The sequence below is a fragment of the Anguilla anguilla genome, chromosome 3 (assembly GCF_013347855.1).
Source record: "Anguilla anguilla isolate fAngAng1 chromosome 3, fAngAng1.pri, whole genome shotgun sequence".
NCBI classification, from domain to species: Eukaryota; Metazoa; Chordata; class Actinopteri; order Anguilliformes; family Anguillidae; genus Anguilla; species Anguilla anguilla.
The window spans coordinates 56,319,594-56,344,299 of NC_049203.1; the positions used below are offsets into that span (position 1 = coordinate 56,319,594).

Sequence of the window (24,706 nt, forward strand, 5' to 3'; positions counted from 1 at the left end):
TAAAACTTTCATCATTTTTTGATGATGCTACTACACATTTTAACTTGCCCTAAGTGCTGGAGCTTAAACAAGTTTATGCAAGTTGGCTGACTGCAGTAATTTCTTCCAAATTAGGAAGCTCAAAGGTCCCTCACAGATTCACTCAAAACATTATGTCCTGAGCTGAACCCAAGTCTCCTCAAAACGACAAAAAGACAAGTGTGTACAGGAGTGATTTAAGCGGTGTTAATTATGTTGAGATGAACAGAGTTAAAAAGCGTGGTTAAAAGAGTTAAAGTAGTAAAAATACTATTATGTGTGTAGTATTGCTTGCTGCAATCATCCTTTTTGCTAATGTTGGCAGTGGAACTGTATGGAAGGAAATTCTACAATTGAAAAAGTGTACTTAGGCTCTAAGTAGAGAAACATGTGGTTGAGCAACATAGCAGGATGCTGTCTATCTAGAGACTTCTTCTATTACTAGAATTCTCCATTTTGGAGCAGTTTTATACTGGGGTGGCTGTAGCTGGGAGGAGGGGACTGAGGCACAGAACCTGTGAACCTGGACACCTGGTTTTGGAGCATGCACTTCCTTTGGCCCATTATCTGTCTGGCCCTGGAAACTCTGACCACGCACAACCCCATTTATGGGTGGCTTTGATTTGTGACCTTTGACTTTCTGGCACACCTGGTGCAGATCTGTGTGAATAGCCAGAATGGAATGCTTGACAGGTAGATATACTGTGGGTCTCCTAGAGGATACCCCAAAACCCTGGATCAAAGGCCATATTAATATTTCAGCACACAAGATCTACCTGCAATCCTGAAGGGTGGGTCCATGCTCTGGAAAAGATGTAAATGTCATTTTTCTTCCAAATTGTCCGACAAGGAATAAAATATTATTTTTACACTGAATAGATGATTCTGCATCAAGACTTCGAGTACTATTTAGAGATTTCCCTGTTGCCTCCTGGCATCACTGAAATAAGTACTCTAAATAAGATGTTTTTTATTGAAATAAACCAAGCAGCTGATAGGATGAGGAAACCTCTTTCCTAATTACCCAAACATGCCTAATCTTATTTTATGGTGCTCTGTTTCTATGCAACCATATTTATCCTGCATGTATCATAATGTGACTGATTAACTCTGTATACTGTGTGGAGAAATGATCTGTGCTGGACAAAGAAGAGCACCAAGGTCACAGCAGCACAAAAGTAAAGTGATCAGTGTGGGACCGAGTGTCTCTTGCTGATCATTCATCACTGTCCATATAATTATAAAACTAATGTTATGTACCAAGCCCTGTTCTGATTTTTTTTTTTTTACTTTGACTCAGCTCAGCTTAGCTTGCTAACACCAAGTCTGACTCAAAAATTGCACGTCAAATGTGTAAGGCATATTAGGACTTCGCAGGAATTACTCATGCGGCTTCAAAAGGTCTGGTGGTTTTCAACGTTTTTCTTTGAGGGATTTTTTTTCCTCTTTTTTTTCCTCCCCTTCCATTCAAAGCTGGAGGCGTATTTCACTAGATGTCTTCAAAGGGGGCCTCAAACTTAATGGCGTGTAGGTAACTCTGTTGTTATTCATTCACTCTTTCTATGAATAAGAGAAGAAGTTGGTGCTTCAACAAAAGGAATGCCAGAAAGCTATTTAAACTGGACCAGGGTGCTTTTTTGGGGTTTGTGTGGGGGTGTCTTCTGAAAGGAAACATTGTTTATAAGATGGCTAGGCTGGGGGGTTGGGGAGAATTCTTTTTTCCTTACAAGGAAGGTTAATAAACGTCAAGGTTTGTAGATGAACAACACCTGTCGGCTGCAGCGCTAGCTCTCCCACACGTGCACTTCCTTAGTTTTGTTTTAGCTTGTTTGTCTTATTTGTGGGTGTTTCAGTTGAACTGTAACATGATTTACTGAGGAGTAGCCAACTGATCCATGTATGGCTTTGGGAGAGATCGCTTGCCCTCTGGGGACGGAATTCAACAGCCAAAATATTTGCTGTTGAGTTAACTACTGGGGTCCATTAAATAGGCTCAATGTTGTACCCCAGGGATGCATTTGATGTGCAGAGTGTTCCACGGGAAGCATTTTGATTTGGACAGGTCCTTGGTGCCATGGCAGGAAGTGAACAAGAGTTATCGTTTTAAGTGTCCACGCGTGCTTTTTAATGTCTCAGTCTGAAGTGTAAAATTAGCCTGCTGGTGCACTATTTTGGTGCTCTGGGAGGAAAACATTGTCGCTATGTTGTTTTGTGGTTAATCTACAGGTGGTGTGCTAGTTTCAAAGGCTTGTGGTCTCTGTGGTCGCTCTATAGCAGTTTTATGAGTCTCTGCGTGATGTAGTGAGGTGCAGGGTCATGGAACAGAATTTCTCCCTCCCAACCTCTGTTTAAAGAGTTGTATCATAACTCTCTGTATAGTGAGTGGGGAACCTGCCTCACTGCTAAGGTCAGAGGATAACTAGAACTGCATACTCTAATGTACAGACACACAGATGTGGGTCCAGTAGGTGCAACTTGCCAATCAGACTTAAGCCATAATGTCATTTGAAAACACACCCACATTGTCTCCCTGCGGTTTTCAGAAAGGGTTCTAAATATGATTCCAAAAGCCAGACAAAACAAGTATGTGACTAATGCTGTCTGACTCAGGAGCAGATTAGGTGGTCACCTGTTGGGAGGAGGTCGGGAGGAGAAGAACTTGTGCATCTCTTGTGCCAGTACACTGTTTGCTTTCGATGAGGAGATGAGGAATTCCTCAATCCATCAGCATGTATGGCAACAGAGTCCACACCACAGCCATCAACAGAACTCCACCCCATTCCCTATCCAGAAAAGGAGACTGCACCTTCTCTGTAAAACATCCGCTTTCCATTAATAGATTCATGCAGGCAGTGGTAGAGCATTCTGGGAAAATGTAAGCTACGCCTTGGCAAAGAACATGACCTTGCATGCTTCAGCACAACCATGGTGACTGGAAAAGCCAGGAAAGTGCAGGAAAAAAACACTGTGCTCAAAGGAGCTTGGACGAATTGGGCTTTATTTGGGACCAGTTTGCAATGCTGTCACTCTACACATGACCTCAGATGGTCATGTGTATAGTGATTTTGATTTTTAATGTCACCTGTTCAATTGAACCACATGTAGGCTGCAAAATTAGTGGGGTTGTACAGTGCTATGGCTGTTGCAAGATGAAATAGCTAAACCTTAGATTTAATTTTAACAGAAATGACCACAGGCCACAACTGCATGTCATCTAATTCACGTTCCATGTTAGGTTGACAACATAACAGCTGTAGTTTTAAGAAGGCTATTTGTCTTCTAGCAATGATTGTGAACACAAGTGGCAGTTACGTATAGCTGTGCCAGTGGCCTGGTCTGAGCTGCTCATCTGGAGAGCCTTAATACTTGCAGGCTTCTAACCCCACAGATGTACTATACCCCTCAGCCTTCTCTGGCATGTTACCTCATTTTGTCTTTCATTTAGTTGGTCTTCTGAAACCCTTTTGATATTCCTTTTTTTTTTGATGCGTTGCTTTGCTGACAAGACCATTCATGGCTCTACCCTTCTTTCCTGTCAAAGAAAGAATGTTTGAATGTATTGTCTTTGAATCCGTAATTATGATTTGCCTCATAAATTTGCAATTGTTTCTGTGCCTGGAATTTATCAGTTTATATTCTTAAGGGGTTTGTGTGGTTTGAAAGAGCAGAATAATCTCAGAGTGTCTCCATGCCAACTCCTTTTCGGCATGTAGTCGCAAAGTCGTTCTCTCCCCGATGGATACCTTGCCACTGGCATGCCAGCAGATTCTGTGTTTCCAAAGGAATGTGGTGGTCTTGGCACATTCTTCTGAGCGCTTGATACAAATACGCTTAAATTCTCACAGCTGTCAGTTCAAAAACAGCGCTTTTCTAGGGAATTGAGCCACATAATGAATCGGGGTTGAACACTGAAAGGGTGTCAGCAACAAGTCATTTCCAAAGAAATTTGTCAGACAGACTCATTTTGTGTTTCATTGTGATCATTATAAGAACAAAAGCTTTTGTTTCATAGTCAGTCTGATCGGATATGATCATTGTCAGTCTGATCTTTTGAAGGGGTGTGAGGCTTCTGGAGGTCTGGGGAGTGGACGGATGTAAGAAATTGCGGTCATTTCATTCCTGCTGAGGCGATGACTGGCACAGGGTGTGCTTTAAGGTAGTTTCTAATCATATAACAGCAACAGAGGTAAGGAGTTGACATATTGCAGAGGGTATTACCCGTATACCAATTGGTTTTGAGCTAACATATACCTGGAGGAGTGGATGTAAAAGTCGCCTTCCGGATAGTTTTTCATTGGTCAGAACTGTAAACCAGATGATAAAGGAACTCTTGTATACATCTGGGGAGTTTGAGCATGCCGAGGAATAAATGAAGATGATGTCTCATGCCATACATGAGCAACAACCGCCTGCTGTCTGTTTCTATGCTTAAATTTCACCAACCCTTTAAGGTAAAAAAAAAATCACTCCTCAAATGTTGGGGAACAATCACTTCCAGTAATCCTCTCTAATAACACCAATCCTGTTCTGTCATGCACCCCTTCTGCCCGGAGGACATGGGAAGGGAAATGTTCATAATCCATGGACATGTAAAGGCAAGGTACAAAAAAAAAAGCTAGTGACTGTAGTATTGTGTCTCTGTGTCATCTACTCCTTGTGCGGCCCTTCAGGCTGGCCCAAGTGAACATTCATGCGTTCGCTGTGATTTTCGCTTCATCTCAGACCTTTTGTGAGTGAAGGCTTTGACGTTTTCAGTTATGTCTGAAATAATGTTTCTAATGGGGCAATTTGTTCCGAGTTAGGATACACATAACCTCAAAAACTTGTTCTTGTCCAGGAGACTGTAACTTGTCCATTCAGCCAGAGGGTCACATGCTATATGTATGTTGAGCAGAACCGGCATAGGGCTGACTAGGCCTGGAGACCTCCTACACAGCTGTTTAGCTCCATCCTCACATAAAGTTTATCACAGATTATTCTGTTTTTTTTAGATTCTTCCAACTTCCCCTTTTAAGACCACCCAAACAGAGACCAGCCAAAAGTGACTGTGAGAGATGTAACATCATTTTAAAACGCATTGAAAGGAAGAAAAACTGGAAGTGTAAATTATGGAAACAGCCTAAGGATTGTATACCTGACGTATACCATAAACCAGTCTTGGTTGTATTTGTAAAGTTTCCGAGGGGGGTCAGCGGATGTCCGAGGAGGGTCAGCAGTCTGCGTCTTGTTTACCTCAGGCCTGCAGGAAGATTTATGTGAAAGCAAGAGGGTAACAAAATATTAGTCTCATTCCACTCTCTCTCCCCGTTTCTTTATACCTCATTCTTGCAATCAGCATGTGGGCTTGAGCTCTGTCCTCCACTTCATTTTCAGTGCACGTGACTTATTGGAATGTGTCCAGAAGGGGGTCAGGTTGACCTGTGGGAGAGAGACTCACCGTTCACTGCTCTCTGCTCTCTCTTTTCCAGAAGCTTCCTTTTTTACAGTCATGCCGGGAGATAGATAGGTTGATTGCATCAGGGCTCTTGAATTGGACTCATTCCTGATCTTCCTCTATTTTTGAACCTCCCCTTCAAATTGAAGCCCTGAGGCCAGCATTCATTTCACTCACATCATAACAGTGTGTGATTTGCATTTTGATATCTGGCTCCCGGACTGCAGGGGTTGTTTGTGTCTCTTCGGTTTCGAGGGGAGAAGAAAAATACCTTTTCTCCTGACACCACAGAACCAAGCTTTTTGGTTTTGCGAGCCATGAAAAATGGCCGGGCGTAGTGAATGAAAGGACAGGGTCGCCCACTTAGTCAGGACAGGAAGCACTGGGGTCAAGACCTGTCTTGGGGCCTGCATGATCGGAGTATGGTAGCAAGAGGTCAGTCACTCGTGCTCTCCCTGCTGTGATATATGAAGGGTTTGCTGGAGAGCAGATGAAGTGAGAACGAAACAAGGCATGCCTAAGGACTTTCAGGTGGTGGGGTGATACAGAACACTTCCCTGCATTCTCAGGTCTCAGCCATTCACAAGATAATTTATTTTTTTGTTGGAAGGCACAGCAATGTGCCGGGCCACCTGTAATTACAGGTACTCACTGCGGGCCAGATCCGCAATTTCTTTTAGGATACTCCTCACCTGATATGAACAAGCAATTCATATTTTCATCCAGTCAATGACTTCATATAAGTAATAAGGAGTGACAAAAATAGTAGCAAGAAATCTATGGGTATTCACTGTTAGGCCTATGAATTAGGTAAGAAGACTGGAGTTTAATTCAGTTTGCCTCATTTTTAACTGCGTATTTAGCAATACGTGTAAGCGAATACTCTCTCCATTGCCTCAAGGGATGTATGTAGGCATATTCTTTAAACAAGTTCCTTTTATTGTCCAATTTCAAATGTCCCTTGCAGATTATTTAGGTGTGGCTTAGCCATTGATTTCATTCCTTTGTTGTTTTTCAGGGGGTTTCTAGTCAGCTGTGAACTTAACAGGCATACACACAGCTTTTCACTGTGAGCTATAAGGATATGGGGCACAAATAGATCTGCTGACAAAAGTCTTACCGTTGGAATAGGACATCCATAATGCTGGGTGGAGAGGGTACTGCAGACAGGTGCACCAAGTCCCAATGTAAAGAATCAGTGTCAAAAGTCTCTACAAACAACCAAAAGTGCCTACAAACCCACAACAATTTGGCCTCTTTCCACAACAATTTGGCCGTCCCAGTTTGACTGTGAGCTGCTGAGCTCAATTAATGTACCTGACATCTCTGTATGTGTCCCTCCTCTGCTTCTCTTTCTCTCTCTGTACCCCCATTGCCTTTTTTCTTCTCTCTCCTTTTCTCATTCTCTCTTTCACTCACTGCTCCTGTCTCTCTCTCCCCCTCCCTCCTCTCAGTGCCCCGCTTGTGTCACCTCGATTAGAGGGCGAGTGGAGATCAGAGCGATGGTGCAAGCGGGGCCGGCGGGTCCAGCTTTGGGAGGTGCTGGCCTCCTTGCTCTCTTTCTCCCCTCTCTCTCTCCCTCCCGGCTTCTTCCTAAAGAAAGCCCACCTCCCCCCACGGGGGAGGCCGGTGGGGCCAGTGGTCTCAGAAGGTGTGAGCTTGCCGGTTCATGTGACATGTAGTCCCATGTTAAAGTGGGTCTTAGGGTACATACTCTGTACAACCCTACTGCAAGCTCCGCTCTCAGAACTGTGGCTCTCTTTTGCACGCAAACACACACACACACACACACACACACACAAATGACACATGCCTGTTAAAACTAGTTTCTCTGTAGTACCCTACGGCTTACAGCTGAAATGTGTTTAATTCTTAAGGTTTTTCATTTTACAATAATGAGTTTTTTATAATTTCTCTCTGTCTAAGAGTGGCTGAAATTCTTATATCCAATTTCTCATTCCCATCAACACATGCTGCTTGCCTTTCATTATCCCCCCTTTGGCCCTCCCGACCTCATCATCCTGCCCTCACCTCTGATGACCCGGCCTTTCAGCTGCCACTCTTTCATCCTCGGGAGTATTAGCACCATGTCCCTGAACCTTCAAGGCTAGACCATGGAATTTTAATAGCCTTATATCGTACTCTTTTCTTTTATTTAAGGATAGATAGTTTGCACGCTGCTTGACTGAGAACTTGATAAGTATTTTTAAAATATACTTTGAGGATTTCTTCTTTAAACCTTCATTAACAGCACATTCAAAAGTCCAAAGAAAAGCACTTCAAAAAATAAAAAGAACAACAAAAAAACATAGTTTCTCCCATCTCTAGTATAGGATGTTAATTACCCACAGTCTTCATCACCAGCTGTGGCAACTGTCCCACACACAGTGAACACCTCCAATACCCTTCACAATTTCTGGCCCTAAAACGTTAAACATTTCTACAACTTGACATAGACAGACAGACAAACAGACGGACTGACCTTACTTGAGCTCTTGGATATGTGCATTTATGATCATTTTATGTATACTGGTAGATTCATGTTTACGTTCATCATTAATACGTTGGAATGTACAGAATGTTATAGAACATAATGTTTCGCAACAAATAAAGAAATGGCAGCGAATCAATCGCTGATGGCTTTACCTGCCTGGACATTATGACATTCCAGAGAAGGTGATGCATATAGGAGAAAAACATGTAGGAGTACAAATATGGACTTGCAGGATTACAGTCAACAATCAGACAGCAGTTTTACATCACCAACAACAAGAGCAGACTTCTCCCTCTACAGTTTCAGCAGAGAGATAGAGCCTCTTCTGAATACATTCTTTTAGTTAGAATGAACTTCAGTTAAAAGGCTGCAATTTTCAGACTTGACCACACTCAAGCCTCCCTAATGAGTTGTTGTCCATCAGACGCAGCCACAGACACTTATTTGAAGCTTTAATGTAATGCTAAGGTCTATGGAATAGCCAGTTTGAGTTCTAAAACCTAACCCAGGTACATCTTTTCTGACATACCCACAAAATAGCCCCTGTGAGGTTAATAAATGTTTTGAGTGTCCGGCCCTACACTTTCTCTAGTTTTGATCCTCACAACAGTGCAATCCTATCTACCCTTTAGCACAAGTAGTTATTTATATTTTCAGTAGAGTTTCACATAGAATCTTTGTAAGTTGTATTCTCTTCAGCATTAGCAATAAATCTGATCTTGTCTGCAGTTTGGACTCTTGTTGAATGGCGTTCTTAAGAAGCAAAGTTGCCTGTCTCTGAGAAGGGGCTATGAGTCACTTGCTATGGGTGCAGCGATTTGATGATAGAACTTGATATGGCTGTAATGCAGTGTTAAAAGACCCAGGCAATGCTCATTGCTCAGATTTTTCCATACCAACATCTTACACTATTGTGTGCCAGTAATGAGAGGGCTGGGTCAGATGTGCCATTTGAATCTTGACTCATTTCAGAAAGGATAGGAGGCCCCGTGCTAAAGGGTTCATAAAACACGTGGTGTCAAACAACAGGTTGGTGATGACAGCATCGATATTATTGTTTTTTAAAGGACGTTCTGTGCAGTGTTGAGTTTTCCTTGCTTTTGTTGGTGTACGGAACCTGACACTCACTATCAGACTTCCGAGGCCCAGACATTCCCAGCAGTGTCCCCTGCGGGGTTGTACATCAGATCACTGCTCAATCCATCACACGTCAGTTTCTATGGGGCCCTAAGCAATGGTGTCGACCAGGGCATCCTGGTTAAGGCATACTCTGCATCCGTGTGCTTGTCCGTGCACGCGCAAGCATATATGATGTAACGATTGCATTCGTGTGTAAACAAAGATATGTGATTCCATTCTTGTGGACAGATGCCGATATGGATCCATTGGCTGGTGCTGATATATGGAAGCTAAATTGATGCATAGATAAAGATAGTTCTGCAGAAGATAATCTTAAGTGCATTATGTTTCAAAACCTCCCTTCACTCCTCCCGTACTGTGGTTTCCAAACCTCTCTGAATTTTGGCAGTCTGGTTAAACATGTCCCGTTTGAGACAGCATTTATAACATTTCTGTGTTCTCTCCACCCATCCCCCTCTCCTCTCTCTATCTCTCTCCAGGGGACGAAGATTGAGGAGCCATGTGCTGGACGGGACTGCAGCGGAGGGTGCCAGTGCAATCCCGAGAAGGGAAGCAGGGTAGGGAATTCCCCTCTTCTCTGTCTTGCAGCAGGCACCAGCACAGGCGTGCTTACTCCACCAGTCTGGAGGCACTTGCCGATGGTGGGGTGACGTCTCATGTTAACATGTAGGCCCCTGTATGAGCCACCACCAACACCAGTTCAGGCTGTGTGTGCTTACTGTTCCCATAATGTAGCAAAATGTTTCAGCTTTGTTTGTTAAAGTATGCTTCAGCATTATTTGTTTGCATTTATATGTAAAATTTTAATAAGATTTAATATAGCTCTGTCTTGTGAAAGTTATTGTGAAAGAAAGTAACTTGTGAAGTTCAGAGCATTACGAGCAAGTCATAGGCCCAGTTTCAGCTAACATTTGTCCTCAGCTTAAAAAAAGCAATTTTTTGTTTTTTCCTGCTTAAAAATGGTTTGGCAAGTTAATTTAGTAGTTTATGACAAACCCTACTTCCATTTTGAAGGGTTTTCTATCAGCTTTTTTTCTGAGATTGCATACCACTGCTCTACAGTGAAATATGAGCACAGTTGTCAAAGAAAATTATCATTAAGAAAGCAGTTATTTGGACGCTCTTTGTGTGCAGCGTCTATTACAGTTGCTGGTGATCTGAACCACCTTTAGCGCTGTTTCTAAATGGAGCTGGGATGGCTCTGTTCAGCCCCTGTGGGAGTCCCTCTTCTGGGATCTGGAATAAGAGCTTGCAATGTGAACCCCATTCACCACATCCCTGCTCATTCCCCTGTTCTTATCTCACCCTGTGGCTCACATAGTTTAGTGACACCTGCAAATTTGCCATGGTTGCTGAGCACACAGCCAGGACCTTAATTATAGATAAAAGGCCTTTGTGTTAAACCATCCTGAACTTTATTGATTGTTGAAACAAATCTCTGTGTGTTACAGACAGCAAATGATTCTCTGAATTTTCCTTCTCAAAGATACAGAGAAAAAAATTAAATAAAATATATATATATATATATTTATTTATTTTATTTTTTTTGCTACATGTATTCTGCATTTTACATTTTACATTTTACATTTACTTTCACGTGATTTGGGAGTTTGTCAAACAAAGGAAATGTATTTATATATTTCGAAGAAAGAAATGAATAATAAAATTATGTTAGCAGTTAACCTTAATTCCTGAGACTGTGTTGTATACATGTTCATATATATAGTTTCCCCCTGGCTTAATTTGTTTGACCATTTAATGAGGTGCATATACATTAAAACCCATAATGTTGGATAAGAGACTACCCTGCAGTCTTCACCTTTGTGTTTGATTTTGAGTGGGTCAAATGAATAATCAGAATTCACTGTACCCTTGTAACTGCAAATAACATGCAGCACTGTGTCAGCTGATTGTTTTCATATCGTAGACTTGGCTCTGGAACAGCATGAATACAGTGTTTAGGAAATAAAAATAATTCATTAGAACTGTAGACATAAGTGTATCAAGTGTTCAACTTCAGCTGCTTAAAGTTGTTGAATTCCTGAAATGGAGCAGACTGTTCAACAAAGAAAGGGCAGTGAATCAATTTGTCTTTGCATTGCTTGCCTGGACACAAAAATTGTGATACAATGGCATTCCTGGGCAGGTGAGGAAAAAATGAAGTACAAATACTCACTGACTGGATCACAGACATGAAATCAGATGCAGTTTTGCACCATAACAAGAGCAGACCTCTCTCTCTAAAGCTTCAGCAGTGAGATCTCAGAGAGAGGCTCTTGTGTATACACTCTTAATTAATGGACTGACCTTGTGTTCAGTTAAAAGGCTGCAATTTTCTTGCGTGTCACTTCTGACTCCTGACTACACTTGAGAGAAGGGTTGTGAGGAGAACAGTAATGAGAAGAACACAATTGATGGCAGTTGACTGGTTGTGCAGCAGTCAAATGTAGGGTTGTCGGTTGGTGCCGAAGGTGGGAGTAGTGAGAGTGAACAGAGGATTGTATCATACAGTAGTCTGTCCCAAAATTTCTTAACCTGGATTTGTGGGGAGGAAACCACCATGGAACTGACATCACCCACAAAATGACAGCTTTTGTAAATGACACGTTTTCCCTCATAACTGATTTCGGCACTTTTACCACGCTGTTTCTTGCTCTTGCTCTGATGTGTAGATGTTTATGTAGTGGTATTTTTGTGGGTGTGTGTATGTGTATTATTAGAAGACATACACTGATTTTTCTGTCTTCCAAGTTGAGATGCAGTATTTAAGAGATTAAAGGACCTTTAGGGTGTAATGTGTAAAATTACATCATGAAAGTAAGAAAAGACTTCAAAAGCAAATCAAGGACTTAGGAGGTTAGACAAGCATGGTTCTGTACAAATAAACATTGTACAAAGAATTTTAAAAATGTATAGTTATTTGCAACTTTTAGAGAAATGTTTTAATTTTAAATTGCACTCTAGATGTGCATACATGCTTACATATTTTTCAGACATGTACCATTCAGAGAGAGACAGCAGGACCCACAGACTCAGTGTGCATAACAAGCTGGGACAGTGAATGTCTGCTAAAGTGGATATTCATGTCCATAGTACAGAGGTGCTGAACAGAGATTGGGCAAATGCCAGCAATTCTCTTCTTTAAAACTCGCTGATTGTCTCCCAGAGATATGTGTATGTATCATTGAGGGCAGGTTTTGAAACGAGAGTCTGGTTGCCCGGCCAGCAGAGGGGGTGTTGAGGGGTGGGGCCAGGGAAAAGGGGGGCTCACCTGCACTTGCAGTCAACAGCCCGTACTTCCCTAATCCGGCACTCTGCCAAGCCACTGATCTGTTTTGTAAGCCCACACCCCCTAAATTGCTTTCCGAACATTTCCAGACATAGAACTATCCTCCGTGGTAAACTTGCAGCTCCACCCTTTTTTTATTTCAATTAGATATCTTCACATCCATTCCATAGTATATCCATCCTTGCTATTTGCTCCTTATTTTTTCAGGGGTGAAGGACAAAAAAGAGATCAAACAAAGATTTATATCATGCCCAAGTGTCACGTTGTGACAGGTTGAATGAGGGTGGTGTAAATTTTATAGATTTTCAGATGTTACAGCTAATTTCGTAGAAGTGAGGAGGGCAGTAAATCTGTAGCTGTGCATGTTGTGGCATGCCTCGCCCATGTTATCAGCACCACCTCTTATTGGGGTGAGGGAGCAAGGAATTACAGCCACACAAATCAGACACTTTGGCAGTTTTGACTGACACACCAGACACTGTGCTTGGCACCCTACATTTTTGCTACACTTTACATTCAGAATCCTGAAAAGCAGATGTTACAGCAAACTGTCTCCACTGTGATGAATCTCAGCAATGTTCTGTTTAATTTATATTTGTTTGTATAAAATTTCCCATTTTTAAAAACCGCTTGGTTTCCTTTCCTTTGAATAAATTCCTGAAGTCTTTATATACGTTTGAATGCACTGCCCTGAATTTTAAAGCTGCTCTCAGGAGTTCTGCTTTTACCTGTGAGGCGTACATGACATAAGCTCCACCTTCAAACCCCCCTAAAGCATCTGTTTTTATATTTGTAGCATGTTTTTAGCTATATTTTCATGAAGTAATTATTATAACAAATGTCTTTGTCGTCTCTCTGTCATCAGTTTACTTTGCTCTAACGACTTTGCAGGATGATGGAAATATTTTAGGAACAGGCTGTACTGCTAGCAGATCCAGTTGGCAAATCTAACTTAATTTTGGATGTTACTGCCAAACCACCTACAACTTGTATCTGTTCATTGGAACCTGTGGGCTGATTGATTTGTATTTGTTCTGTAACCATGAGATGGACGCAGCAAAGGATGATGGGAGTTTCGGGCACAAGGGTCTTTCTCTTAGCTCTGTTTGAAAGGGAACAATCAAATTTCCCACTATGGCTGATTGCACCTATAGACTGTAATAGAAATCATTCACTTTCCATTTCATCATCCCTCCCCTTTTGTATTTTCTGCATGATTCTATTGGCAGAGGTCTAGTCAGGCTTGAAGGCTGTTTTTGTGATACAGTGAAATGAAAGGAAAAGAAGAGGATTGTTTTCTCTGTTGGAAAAAGTTCCCATTTCAGTTCATTCACTTTTGCAAGTTGGAACACAGTTTAATCAGTTATACTTTTTGTTACTCCTTCTCTTTGTCAAAATCGGGGCTTGGTATATTGTGGGATTTGATGACTATTTACGCATGAATAATTGTTATGTGAGGGTCCTTTTGCACACTTGAAATTTATTTGAAATCCAAGGAGTCTGAATACCTTAAATTTTCAAGTTTTCAACGTTGTGAGTGGCTAATCTGACAGCCAGCACTATTGAGTGTTTACCTTATCACTAGCCTGAGCCTGAACTCTCTGACGCTTGTACAGCATAGCACCTCTGCTAGTTGACATGTGCAGGTTAGGGGGAGGTTCAAGCACTCCATCCCATGTCCAGACAGAGTGTGTCTGTGGGCTATGCTGTCGCATGATGTGAGGACACACATTACACCACCAGCAAGCTCTATTTATGGTTCTGTGATGCTGGACCTGCAGCTAAAACAACAATTAGTGGCGGTGTGTGTCCCCAGAAGAGAACACTTTAAGTACAGTGAAACTCAGTAAATGACATGGCAGCCACCATATTACACACCGTGATCCACTCTTTTACAGTCTTAAGTATGGGGCTGTAATTTGTCTCTGTTCAGTTTTCCATGTACAGAGAGCTAAGTGCTGCTGCCTTTTCCTCATGGTGTGGCTGATAGGAAGCATTGACATTTTAGTTTTAGTGTCACTAGTTTTTTAGATTTGCGACAATTATCATGCATTTTTGTCTTTTATCTACTTTTTTATCCATCTATTTTTTTTTGAAGTGGCTACTGTTATGATGCAGTTTTTATAGCTAGTGTTTTCCAATGAATGTATGTGGGACCTTACAATGAAGCACTAGGAAATCTCCTAAGGCTGACTGCAGAAGACTTGTGTTAGGAGCCATGTCTGGCATAAGGAGCTTAGACTTTAACCAAGTGATACAGTCCATTTCATGTGCTAACTGAAAATCTACCTCCTGTCGAGATTATAAAGATGTTTATGTTGATCCCTCAGGCTACAGGCAGAGACCAGTGTTAACATTGTCCTGGAGATTGTTCCCTGGGGGGTGGGTCAAGATTGAACCTGCCTGGACTGTCTGGCAGTCATAGTGCATTCTCAAAGAGGACATACTATCCAGAGTTAAGATGGATTAAATGAAGAAATCCCAGAATATGAGTAGATTGTTTATTGGCTCCATTCCAGTTTTGTACTGGAACAACACACAATTAGACACTGATGTTAAGTGTGCTTATTGGAGCCTGAGTTGCTGTTGTCTGATTATTGTAGCTCAGATAGTGGCTATTGCAGTGGAATTCACACCTGCAGGCCCCCGTTGTGCTCCTGTACCTCAGGGTTGATGAGTTTCAAGATAATCAAAGAGCAAGTAGTGGACATTACTGTGTGTTCTTATCATAGGTATAATTTATGGTGGAAATTGCAGGAACGTGTCTTCATGACCATTTGAGGGATTGGTGTACTTACCTACCTTTTTAAATGAGCCGCACTCAACTGTCTCTAGTGGAGTAATGTCATTTGTTCTGCACAAGCCAGGTTTTGAAATGTTGTTTACCCGCTTTGAACCCTCCGTGAGATTCTTTGGCATCTTTATGAAGCCAATCGGGCCAAACTGGTGAATGTGAGAGTAGAGTGAAGGGGTCCTCAAAATGCTCAAGGCAAATAAGCTCCCACATTGGAGTAATTTGGTGTAATAACATCCGTATCAGTGGGGTAAGGGGGTCAAGGATCAAGGAATGCCGACAGAATGGCTTGTGTTCAGCATGGCAGAATCAACATTGCTTTCATGTCCTGAGGTTGCGGGACCACACAGTGGGGAGAGAACATGTGTCTTCATTTTGGCTCTTAATCAGTTTCTGCAGAGGGAACATAGATGTTAGATTGTCTAAAGCTGTGTAGACCTTAGCTCATTTATTAGTTGCATCGTCCTCCAGCTGTACACTATGACTAAAGCACTGTTTATTGAGTCTAGAGATAAGTCAGCAGTGTTGGCATATATTTCCTAACTTTGTTTTGTCCACATCGAATGTGGATTCAGACTGTTATGGGCATAGAGAGACAGTGGTATATAGTTAAGGCCTTTAGAGTTTCCCTCTTTACCAGGTAGATGGGATTGTTTTTACTGTGATTTCCCCTTTATAACAGTTCTGTTATAAATGTATATCTTGGAAGATGGTCTTAATTGAGTTGTAGTGTTTTTAAACCCACAGTTAGTCTAAGCAAAGTATAAATTACAAGGTTAAAGCCAGGCTTTGTTTGGCGTAAGTGGTTGACACCCAGAAAATCTGTGCCTCCATACAGTACTAACATTCCAAGACCTCTGCATTCCATCGCACAAAGCCCCTGCATGCCATAGTAGGATTTAAAAGTCAGAGGGTCCATGGTTTCCACCTCAATCTAGGCCTCCCCCAGGTATGAGAGTTCCATTCATTCTGCCTGGCTTCCTCACTCGAAACCATGAGAGTTAGCAGAACAAGCCACTTGTCATACTGTTGATCGGATGGAGCCGCTCCCCAACCCCGTTTCCAATCTGGCATAACGGGGCCCAGAGTTTGGCCCCTGAGTGATAGGGGGTTTGCATTATCCACCCCCCTCCGCTCTGCGTGCTCCTCTTTGGAAGTGTTGTTTTTGTGATTAAGGGGGTGCCGGCTCTTTTCGCTGACTGGCCTCCCTCGGTGCAGCGCCGGTGGAGTGGGGGTACCCGCGGGAACGTGGGCTCTCTGTTCGCCCGTTTCCGTTCAGCTCCGATCTTAATCAGGAGCGGGGAACAAAAGCCCAGAGTGCCCACAGGCAAAATGACAGGACCCACAGATGCTATGCATACAAGCACCACCCATCCCCTCATTCCCCCTTTACTTTCTTTTGGTTTTATCTAGCTTTTCCTTTAAAAAAAAAAAAAAATGAGGCCCCATTTGTGCAGCCTAAACAGAGAGGGGCTATTTGTTTAGCTTAATGCAGGTTTACCCAAACACTAGGTCTGGCTTGCAAGATGTGCTGTGGTTGTGTGCGTTACGCACACCACAGTGTGTCTGTGTGTGTGTGTGTGCGTGTGTCTGTATGTGTGTGAGAGTTTGTGTGGGTGGGTTTGGTGGGTTGTGATGAGGCCACCGGCTTGGCACATCAGAGCAGGAATGTCTACTACTGTACATGCTTGCGATGGCAGGAGGCAGAAAGCATAGGATGTTCCTATTAAGACTCATCAGCCGTCTCCAGAGCCACACCTGGGGCCTGCTTCAGTGCTCAAGCTAATGATTTGACGTTTTCATTCCTCTTTGTAGTTAAACCGCTGAATCTGAAACTGGATTCCTGGGTGTTTCAGGCGAAAGATTTGAATTCTGTCACAGGCCTGTATTTGTTCTTGTGGAAATCCCAGATGGAAGGAGCTTGAGGGGCTAATTGCAAGGTTTGCTTGACTGAAAATGCACAATGAACAAGGCCCTTCCAGTTTGTCTTGCAGTGGGGAATAACTTAATTGGAGGCACTTTCCTCATTGCTACCACCTCTTCTCTTCATTGCAAGAGTACTCTTGATCTGTCAGCTTGGAATGGAGCCGACTGTCCACACAGGTGTCATTTCAACAGTTGGACTTGTAATGTAGTGTGGAAAATATCTCTGTGTTCTCAAGTGCTATCTTCATTTGGTTGTGTTTAATTCATTTTTATTGTTCAGATGTAAGTCAGAGGCTATGGCATGCAGTGGATAGCGGGGACTCACCCATATATTTTACTCGACCTGTTGATCTAATACGTGCCACTGCCCTCTGCTGGTGGAAACTGGAGAAGCATCAAGTCAGAAGAATTCACTGTGTTCTTGGGTTTCTTGCTTTGTTCTCAGTCCAGGTTTCTGAGATCTGATCCCTCAGAAATTAGGTCACCCATGTCAAAGCCTATTATGCTGTGAGCTAAAAGTGTAAAATTATTAAGCATAGCTCACTGCCTTCTAAAGAGACATTTGGTATTTATAATAAGAATTGTATAAACTTTACTGATGGTGTTGGATATTAGTAATGAGATTTCAGAATTAAAGCTTTTCTTATGGCTCAGAAGTGAAAGCTATTGTTCTTACATAACATCATCACATACACAGCATAAGTCAAATATGTTTAAAATACACAAATGTTTCCAATTTTCCATTCAAGTTCTTCTAAAATCGCTAATCTAAAATGTCAGTGATCATGGCTCTAACAACATATGATAAGTTAATATATTTAAGTTTTCCCTGATCAGTCCAGTCTGTAGTTTTCTAATATAATCTGTAGTTTTAAAATAAATCTTTAAACAGAAAATATATTTTTTTTCCAGAGGACCTGAGAATATAGCCTAGTCATACTGCTTCTCAGCTCCTATGAAGGTCACCAGTTCCGCCTGGGTTTGTCGTACTCCTTTAATGATTACGGTTGTGAATAGCGAGAGGAGGGTGTTTGAGTATGAAGATCCTTGAGTCTCACGCCTTTCCCAGGATGTTCGCAGCACTTATCTGACAAACATACGGTCACAGGCCCTGAAGAATGAACCAAACACACAGGAATACCAATGCTAAGCTAAACACAGCTGCATTTCCCCCTGCTCCCCCAGCTCTCTGGCTTTATAGAGGAAGATAAAGTGAATATAAGCATGAGACATGTGTCTCTGTGTGACTCTCATCGCTGCCAAGGTGGGGGCCTAGGATTGTGAGAACGGGAGGCCAAACCGTGGTGCACTGAGTCTTTAAGAGAAAACTCCTCCAGCACGGCTTCCTGGAAATGTTAAAAAACAAACATGCTCGTGATCTGAAGAGGTGCACCAAACTGCAATGAACTATTCAGCTGATACAACAGGCTTCAAAACCTCCGCAGAGTAACGTAGGCTTCTGTGTCCTTTGGATTTTAAGAAAACCCACACTGGAAGAATTATTAGTGAAGTGGTTACTTAGTGTGCCAAAGGATGGCCCAGGGTTGGGTAAACACAATCCAGAAAGTGGAAGGTTTGCAAGGTACCCCTGCACCACAGCAGGCCTTGGCCTTGGATCCAGATGGGATCAATATCTCATTTTAAATGATGAATCTGAGGGCTTGACCCATTAAAGGTCAAATACCAAGCTACTTTTGATGTGGCATGTGTGCATTAAGATGTAATATACCCGCTTCTGTATCTGAGGTATGAAATAAAGACACAGTGAGAAGTCCAATTTGGGGGTTTAGAGATAAGACAGCCTAGGACCATGGTCATTATTTTTTTGTAAATCAGTGATCATTCAGAATTATTTGTGTCAATGGTCAAAGTTTTGATGCACTTTATATTCAACATATCTGAACTTGGTGTACTCCAGTTATTTTTTAACAGTATCTGCTGGTGATGTGACCTTATTTTGTACTCTGGCTCAGTTGTGCTTCAGTGGGTTAAATTGATGGCAGATGTCATTCCCAAGACCTGCAAAAGAAGAAGTTGAGTAACCTCAGCTGGTCTCATTTTGGGAAAAATTTGTAATAGCGAACAGCGAATTAGTCTTACATGACACTAACAAGTCTGGAAGACCTGTAAGGGTAGGATTTCCCTAAATCATTACATACTGTACCCTTCAAAAACATGACAGGCCTTGAGATCAAGTTGAAGCTTGTTGACCTGTTCGGTACTAAACTTGTTCTCTCTAATTTAAAACAACTACGGTCACCTTCTGGATTCCTGAAGTTGAGTTTTTCGTGAATACATGATTTTTCACTTGTTTGAGAAGGAAATTATTGCTGAAAATGGATGGCTGAATAGGATGTTTGAAGGCCAGGATTCAAGCAACATTTCAGCTTTTGACTCGTGATTGAATTTTGAGTGCTTTTTGTAAGCACATACTAACTTGTAAAACTGCTTGTGTAGGAAACTTGAAAGTCCAAGATAACCTCAGTTAGTCTCAGTTTAGTGCCATCTCTCACCTTGCAGCCTTTTCTGTAAAGGTCGTATTTATGCAATTTAGCTCCTTGATTTAATCTGTGGCCCCATTGTCATCCCCTGTTTTGAAATCACCTGCCCCCCCCCCCCCCCACAGTAAGCATAATCCCCTCAGCTCTGTCTTAGACAAGTCTCATTACTCGTTTGCTGCGCTTCCTTTTCTCATTAACGTTATTTCCCCACCAGTAGTTAGGAGTTGGGAGTAAATCGCTGAGTCAGCTCCACCATGGTGTGACAGTGTTTGTTTGGCCTACTATCTACACTGTCTGGTCTGTCTGTGGGGGTGCGGGGCGTTGCATAAGGTTTGGGGTGGCAGGGCGATTAGATTATCAAGTCCGAATCAATCGTCTCTGCCTTCTGTGCCACCCTTCTGATGTGAGGCCGAATGTTTCCTTGTGCTCCGCCCGTCAGAGGGGCGAGTGAGCATGCGGTGTGACAGGTAAAACCATCCCCCTGGCCTCGCTGCCCATGAACAATGGGTCCCGCTAAATCCCAGGCGTAATGGAGTGAGATGGGCTGAGCCGGGGGAATCTGTCTGCTCATGGATTCTCTTGGCCCTGCCGACAGGAAGTGATGTGCATTCTGGGGAACCGCGTGTATTAGGCTGGTTAGCTTAAAACAGCAGAATGGTCTCCATTGTGCCTTTTGTGAGGAGGGGGATTTGCGATACAAACGATGCAGTCTACTGCAGATTAATCTGGCTGGAAGTCTTTTTTTTCACCAGCATAAAAAAAGTTTTCTTTTTTTTTTTTATACTGTGGGTATTCAGTGGAACCATGTTAGGTTGTTTTTGGAGTGTGAAGGGTCTAGACTTGGTTGACTAAACCAAGCATTTGATGTACTGTAGGTGTAGAGGTTAACGGTCCAACTGCCTGCGGAACAAGAAAAGTGCAATGGAAAAATGCCCATCACTGGTGGTGGTGATGGTGTGTACGTGTGTATGTGTGTGTGTGTGTGGGTGGGGGTCACGTTCCATAGTGAATATCCATATATGGAATAGCAGAGGACATTCCACAGTGTCCAAGGTCTAAGGGGGGAATGTCAGTGTTGTAACGATGATAGCAATGAGGTGGGCCGACTTGTAGCGACAGAATATGTGGATCCGTCCCCTACCCTGGGGTGTCATGACCTCAGAGGGCTACAAGGTGCTTGGGGTCTTAGAAGCTTTAATTAGCAGATGCTCACAGGCACTAATGTGGAGGAGGGCTGAGTGAGCATGTAGTGTGACAGCTAAGATTATCTTCCAAGCCAGATGTTCAGCTCTGGTACAGAAGTATTGTGATTTGATCTCAGTCCATTGTGCCAGCGGAATTGTTTAGCGAGCAAATAATGAAGACATCACTTACTCCATCCTTAACATGGAAAGGGCAGTCTTTTTGTATATGAAGCTGAAGTTCTGAAGACATCAACTTATTAAATATTAGTGAGGAATAAGCCCATTGTTTCATTGGTTATAGCCAGGTATAAACATTCTAAACAATATTTAAATCCAACATTTGAATTGACATTTGTCCCAGATCTTCCTGTGCATTATTGTTGGTGAATAGACATGCTCATGAAGCTCCATGTCATACTGACAGGAGTCAATGGTGAGAGGCTGAATCTGGATATAGAAAATAGAATGTCATTGATCAAGCTGTCACATGACAGCTAATGTATATACAATGGAATTTCAAATGGTATATCGCAGGGGTCCTCAACCGTGGTCCTGGAAACTGCCAGCTCAGCTGGTTTTCATTGTTACCCTGTAGTTTGTTAATTAGAGCAGTTGTTTACATAGTTAACTCACTTCACCTGGTTACTTGGTTCTAAATTTGGTGCGTTTAAGCTAAAACTAAAAAACCAGAGCTTGTTGGTATCTAAGACCAGGGTCGCGGACCCCTGGTGTATCAGATTGGACCTGTTTCCTAATGCTGGTGTAGGTCTAGGGTTAGTCGCTCGTCCCATTGTGTGGTATTTGATAGGCCATATGGAATGTTCAATTTGTTGCATGCAACATGTTGGATTTTCTCGTTCGGACACAGAAGGCTTTGCTGTCGACTCTTTCTTTAAATTTTGCTGAGCTCCCAGGGGAAGGGTCTGAGGTTGAGTGTGGTGATCCACCTCCTTGCCTTCAGTGATTGAATTTATTTGGGCTGACAGATTGGGGCCCTGGATGTACTCAGCCATGTACATCTGTTTTTCATAAATGTAAAGGCCTTACCAGTACCACACTCTTTCATTGAATCCTGCAAATGAACCCACGACGAATCCCAAATCTGTTATTTCTGATGAGGTGTCATTTGATATGTGAAATTAAGCAGGTAATGCTATAACTATACCAATGACTACAAGTAAAGGGGCAGGATAAAGACCTTAAAACTGCTTCTCGTAAGAGTCTCACTCAGTACCTTTAGATATGATATAATGGTTACTTACTTAATCCTCTTCTTTCCCTGTGGAACATAAGGCTGCGACTATCTGCTTCCATCTGGTTCTATCCTGTGCAGCATGTTGTGCCTCGCCCCAAGTTAGGTTTGCCGTTTTTCAGTTCTGAGGTCATAGTTTTCCGCCAGATTGTTTTTGGCCTCCCTTTTCCTCTTTCCCGGTCGGGTCCATCTCAAGGCTACTTTAGGAATGCGGTCCTGGTCCATTCTGAGGACATGTCCGAGCCATTGGAGCCATTGATGTTTAATTTCCAGCACCACATTGTGACAGTTTGTGTTTTTGTACAGGTCCTCATTGGAGATCTGTTCTGGCCAAAAGATGCAACATATCTTCCGGAGACATCCATTGTGGAATGAATTGATCTTTTTCATGTCGTTCTCAACCACACACCCATACTGCAGAACTGATTTAACATTACTGTTATACAGTCGAACCTTGGTTTTTAGGCTGTATTGCTTTGACTTCCAGATGGTTTGAAGGCTTGCAAATGTACTGCGAGCTCTCCCGACCCTTATACTGATGTCTTTGCTGCATGCATTGTCCTTACTGAGGAGACTTCCCAGATATGTAAACTCCTCAACATAATCGAGGGAGTTACCATCCACAGTGATTGATGCATGTGGTGCTGAATTTATGCACATCACTTGGGTTTTGGAGATATTAAATTATATATGATTAGATGGTAGTAATGTCCACAGCAGTAGATTGCATGTCAACATGGAGATGTTACATGGGGACATTAACTCTCTGGTGCACACAAAACTGAAATACAGAGTTGGGGTAGTGGAGATTTTTCATGCACATTTTAAAGTTAAAATTTCTAAAGTGTCCAAGATGCTCTGCATTACTGAGTGTTTACTTGTTGCTTGCTTTTTTCCCAGTGTGCAATTGGAAAAAAAAATCCCAGGGCATCACAAACATCCACAAGCACACTCCTCTGTCCCTTTTCAGCAACATGACGGTTGTGACCCCTAATGACCATTTTCTCACCATTAAAGAATGCACTCCAGTTAAAAAAAAGAGAGAATGAAAGTGACCCAGGGTTAAAGCCTTCAAGGATATGTCAGTCTGTGGGTCCTTCCCCACATTGAAAGGAAGGTGGTTTTTGAAAGTCAGCCATGTGGATTGCACTGCACCAGGGGGTGAATCTAGACTGGTGGAGTGGATCTGATGAAACATGCTGTTCTGTGAAATAAAGTAAAGGAAGTTTAGATCTGGCATGTAAAGCCTCTAATTACACCTTTACTATTTCCCCTTTATGTCAGCTGTTATACTGATTTGATGACAGAAATTTAAAAAAAGATAATGGTGTATAACAGTTATGATACAGGCAAGTGAATTCTTCTCTGTACACAATGACATACAGTGTATAGATATAACAGGGAGTTCGTATTGGAATAGCGTTTCCTGTGAACGTTTATGCTATTAAGTGCAGATTGAGCACTATAACAAAAAAACACTATAACATGGGTTTAGGTTCAGTGAAATGATAAGCATATCAGTTTTTCTCTGGATTGAATGGTTATGAATGTATATTCATTCATTTAATGTTCTCCCGTTGCATCGCGTCCTGTTCCCTCCTGTTACATATTACCCAGTTGTCTGGAATTTGTGTGGTACACTCATTCCACTTCAATGATCAAGAGAAGTGAGTTTAGAAGTAAGGGTATAAATACACTTACTTCTAAACTCACTTCTCTTGGTCACTGAAGTAGAATGAGTGTACCATGCAAATTCCAGACAGCTGGGTAATATGTAACAGGCCTTGCATCATTCGCGTGCTCCTGTAATGGAATATTATGCCATTTGCTTGGACAGATATTCCACTACAGGAACACGCTAATGAGGCAAGGTGAAAGCGAGAGAACATTCTTCCCTCTGCATCGTGGGAAGGAAAGGAAAGGAAAGTCATATCTGACCTTGACATATTTCTCTAAACCAGGTGTGAGGATTCCTCACCCCTTCCTGCAGGCTGTTATTACCATTAGGATTCTGAGGGTAGTTCTGCTACAGCCCTGAGTAACTGGCCAAATAGTGCCTAGGGACCGCTCCCCTCTCTCCCTGGAGGCTTTGACCTGTCCTCAGCGCCGCCAGGTGCCTGTAGTCCACCCAGGTCCTCAGAGTCACCATGGTTATTAATTGCAGGCGTTTGAAAGTTCACTGAGGTGTGGGAGTGGAGTTTTGGAATGTACTGTACCGTTAGGTGGACTGAGCCTACTCTACCCAAAGTCCGTCAGCTCTAACCCTTGTGATTCATGTACTGAAAATACTGCCCAACTAGCTGTATATGACTTAAAATATATTGCAATTAACATGCCACCTTTAAAAAATATATATATTTCATATACTTATCAAGTTGGAAGACACTAGCATGTTGCACTACACGCAGATAAATCTGAAGCATTTTTCTGCATGTCCAGGAGTTCTTCCGTACGTGAATTGACAATAATTGATCTCTGCTGCCTCTCGGTGGTGTACACCAAATATTGCAGTGCTTTTGTCTCTAGTAGAGAGCAAATGGCCTGGATTCAGTCACTGCTTTCCTTATCTTTGACTGCACAGTATGGCCAGTTCTGCTGTCAAGAACAATTACAACAGGCTTCACAAAGAAATTACAGTTAAAGACGATTGTTTATTTAATCCAAGGAATTATCT

At 42.3% G+C, this 24,706-nt stretch overlaps 1 protein-coding gene across 5 annotated transcripts in view; it reads left to right on the top strand.

Moving 5' to 3' along the window:
* col4a6 (collagen, type IV, alpha 6) overlaps positions 1–24,706 on the top strand; it is a 94,630-nt gene that overhangs the window by 30,412 nt on the left and 39,512 nt on the right. For all 5 annotated transcript variants that reach the window (XM_035408605.1, XM_035408606.1, XM_035408607.1 and 2 more), the window contains exon 4: positions 9,566–9,643. In XM_035408605.1, coding sequence (XP_035264496.1) covers positions 9,566–9,643 — 78 coding nt within the window. The remainder of the gene's footprint in view (positions 1–9,565; positions 9,644–24,706) is intronic.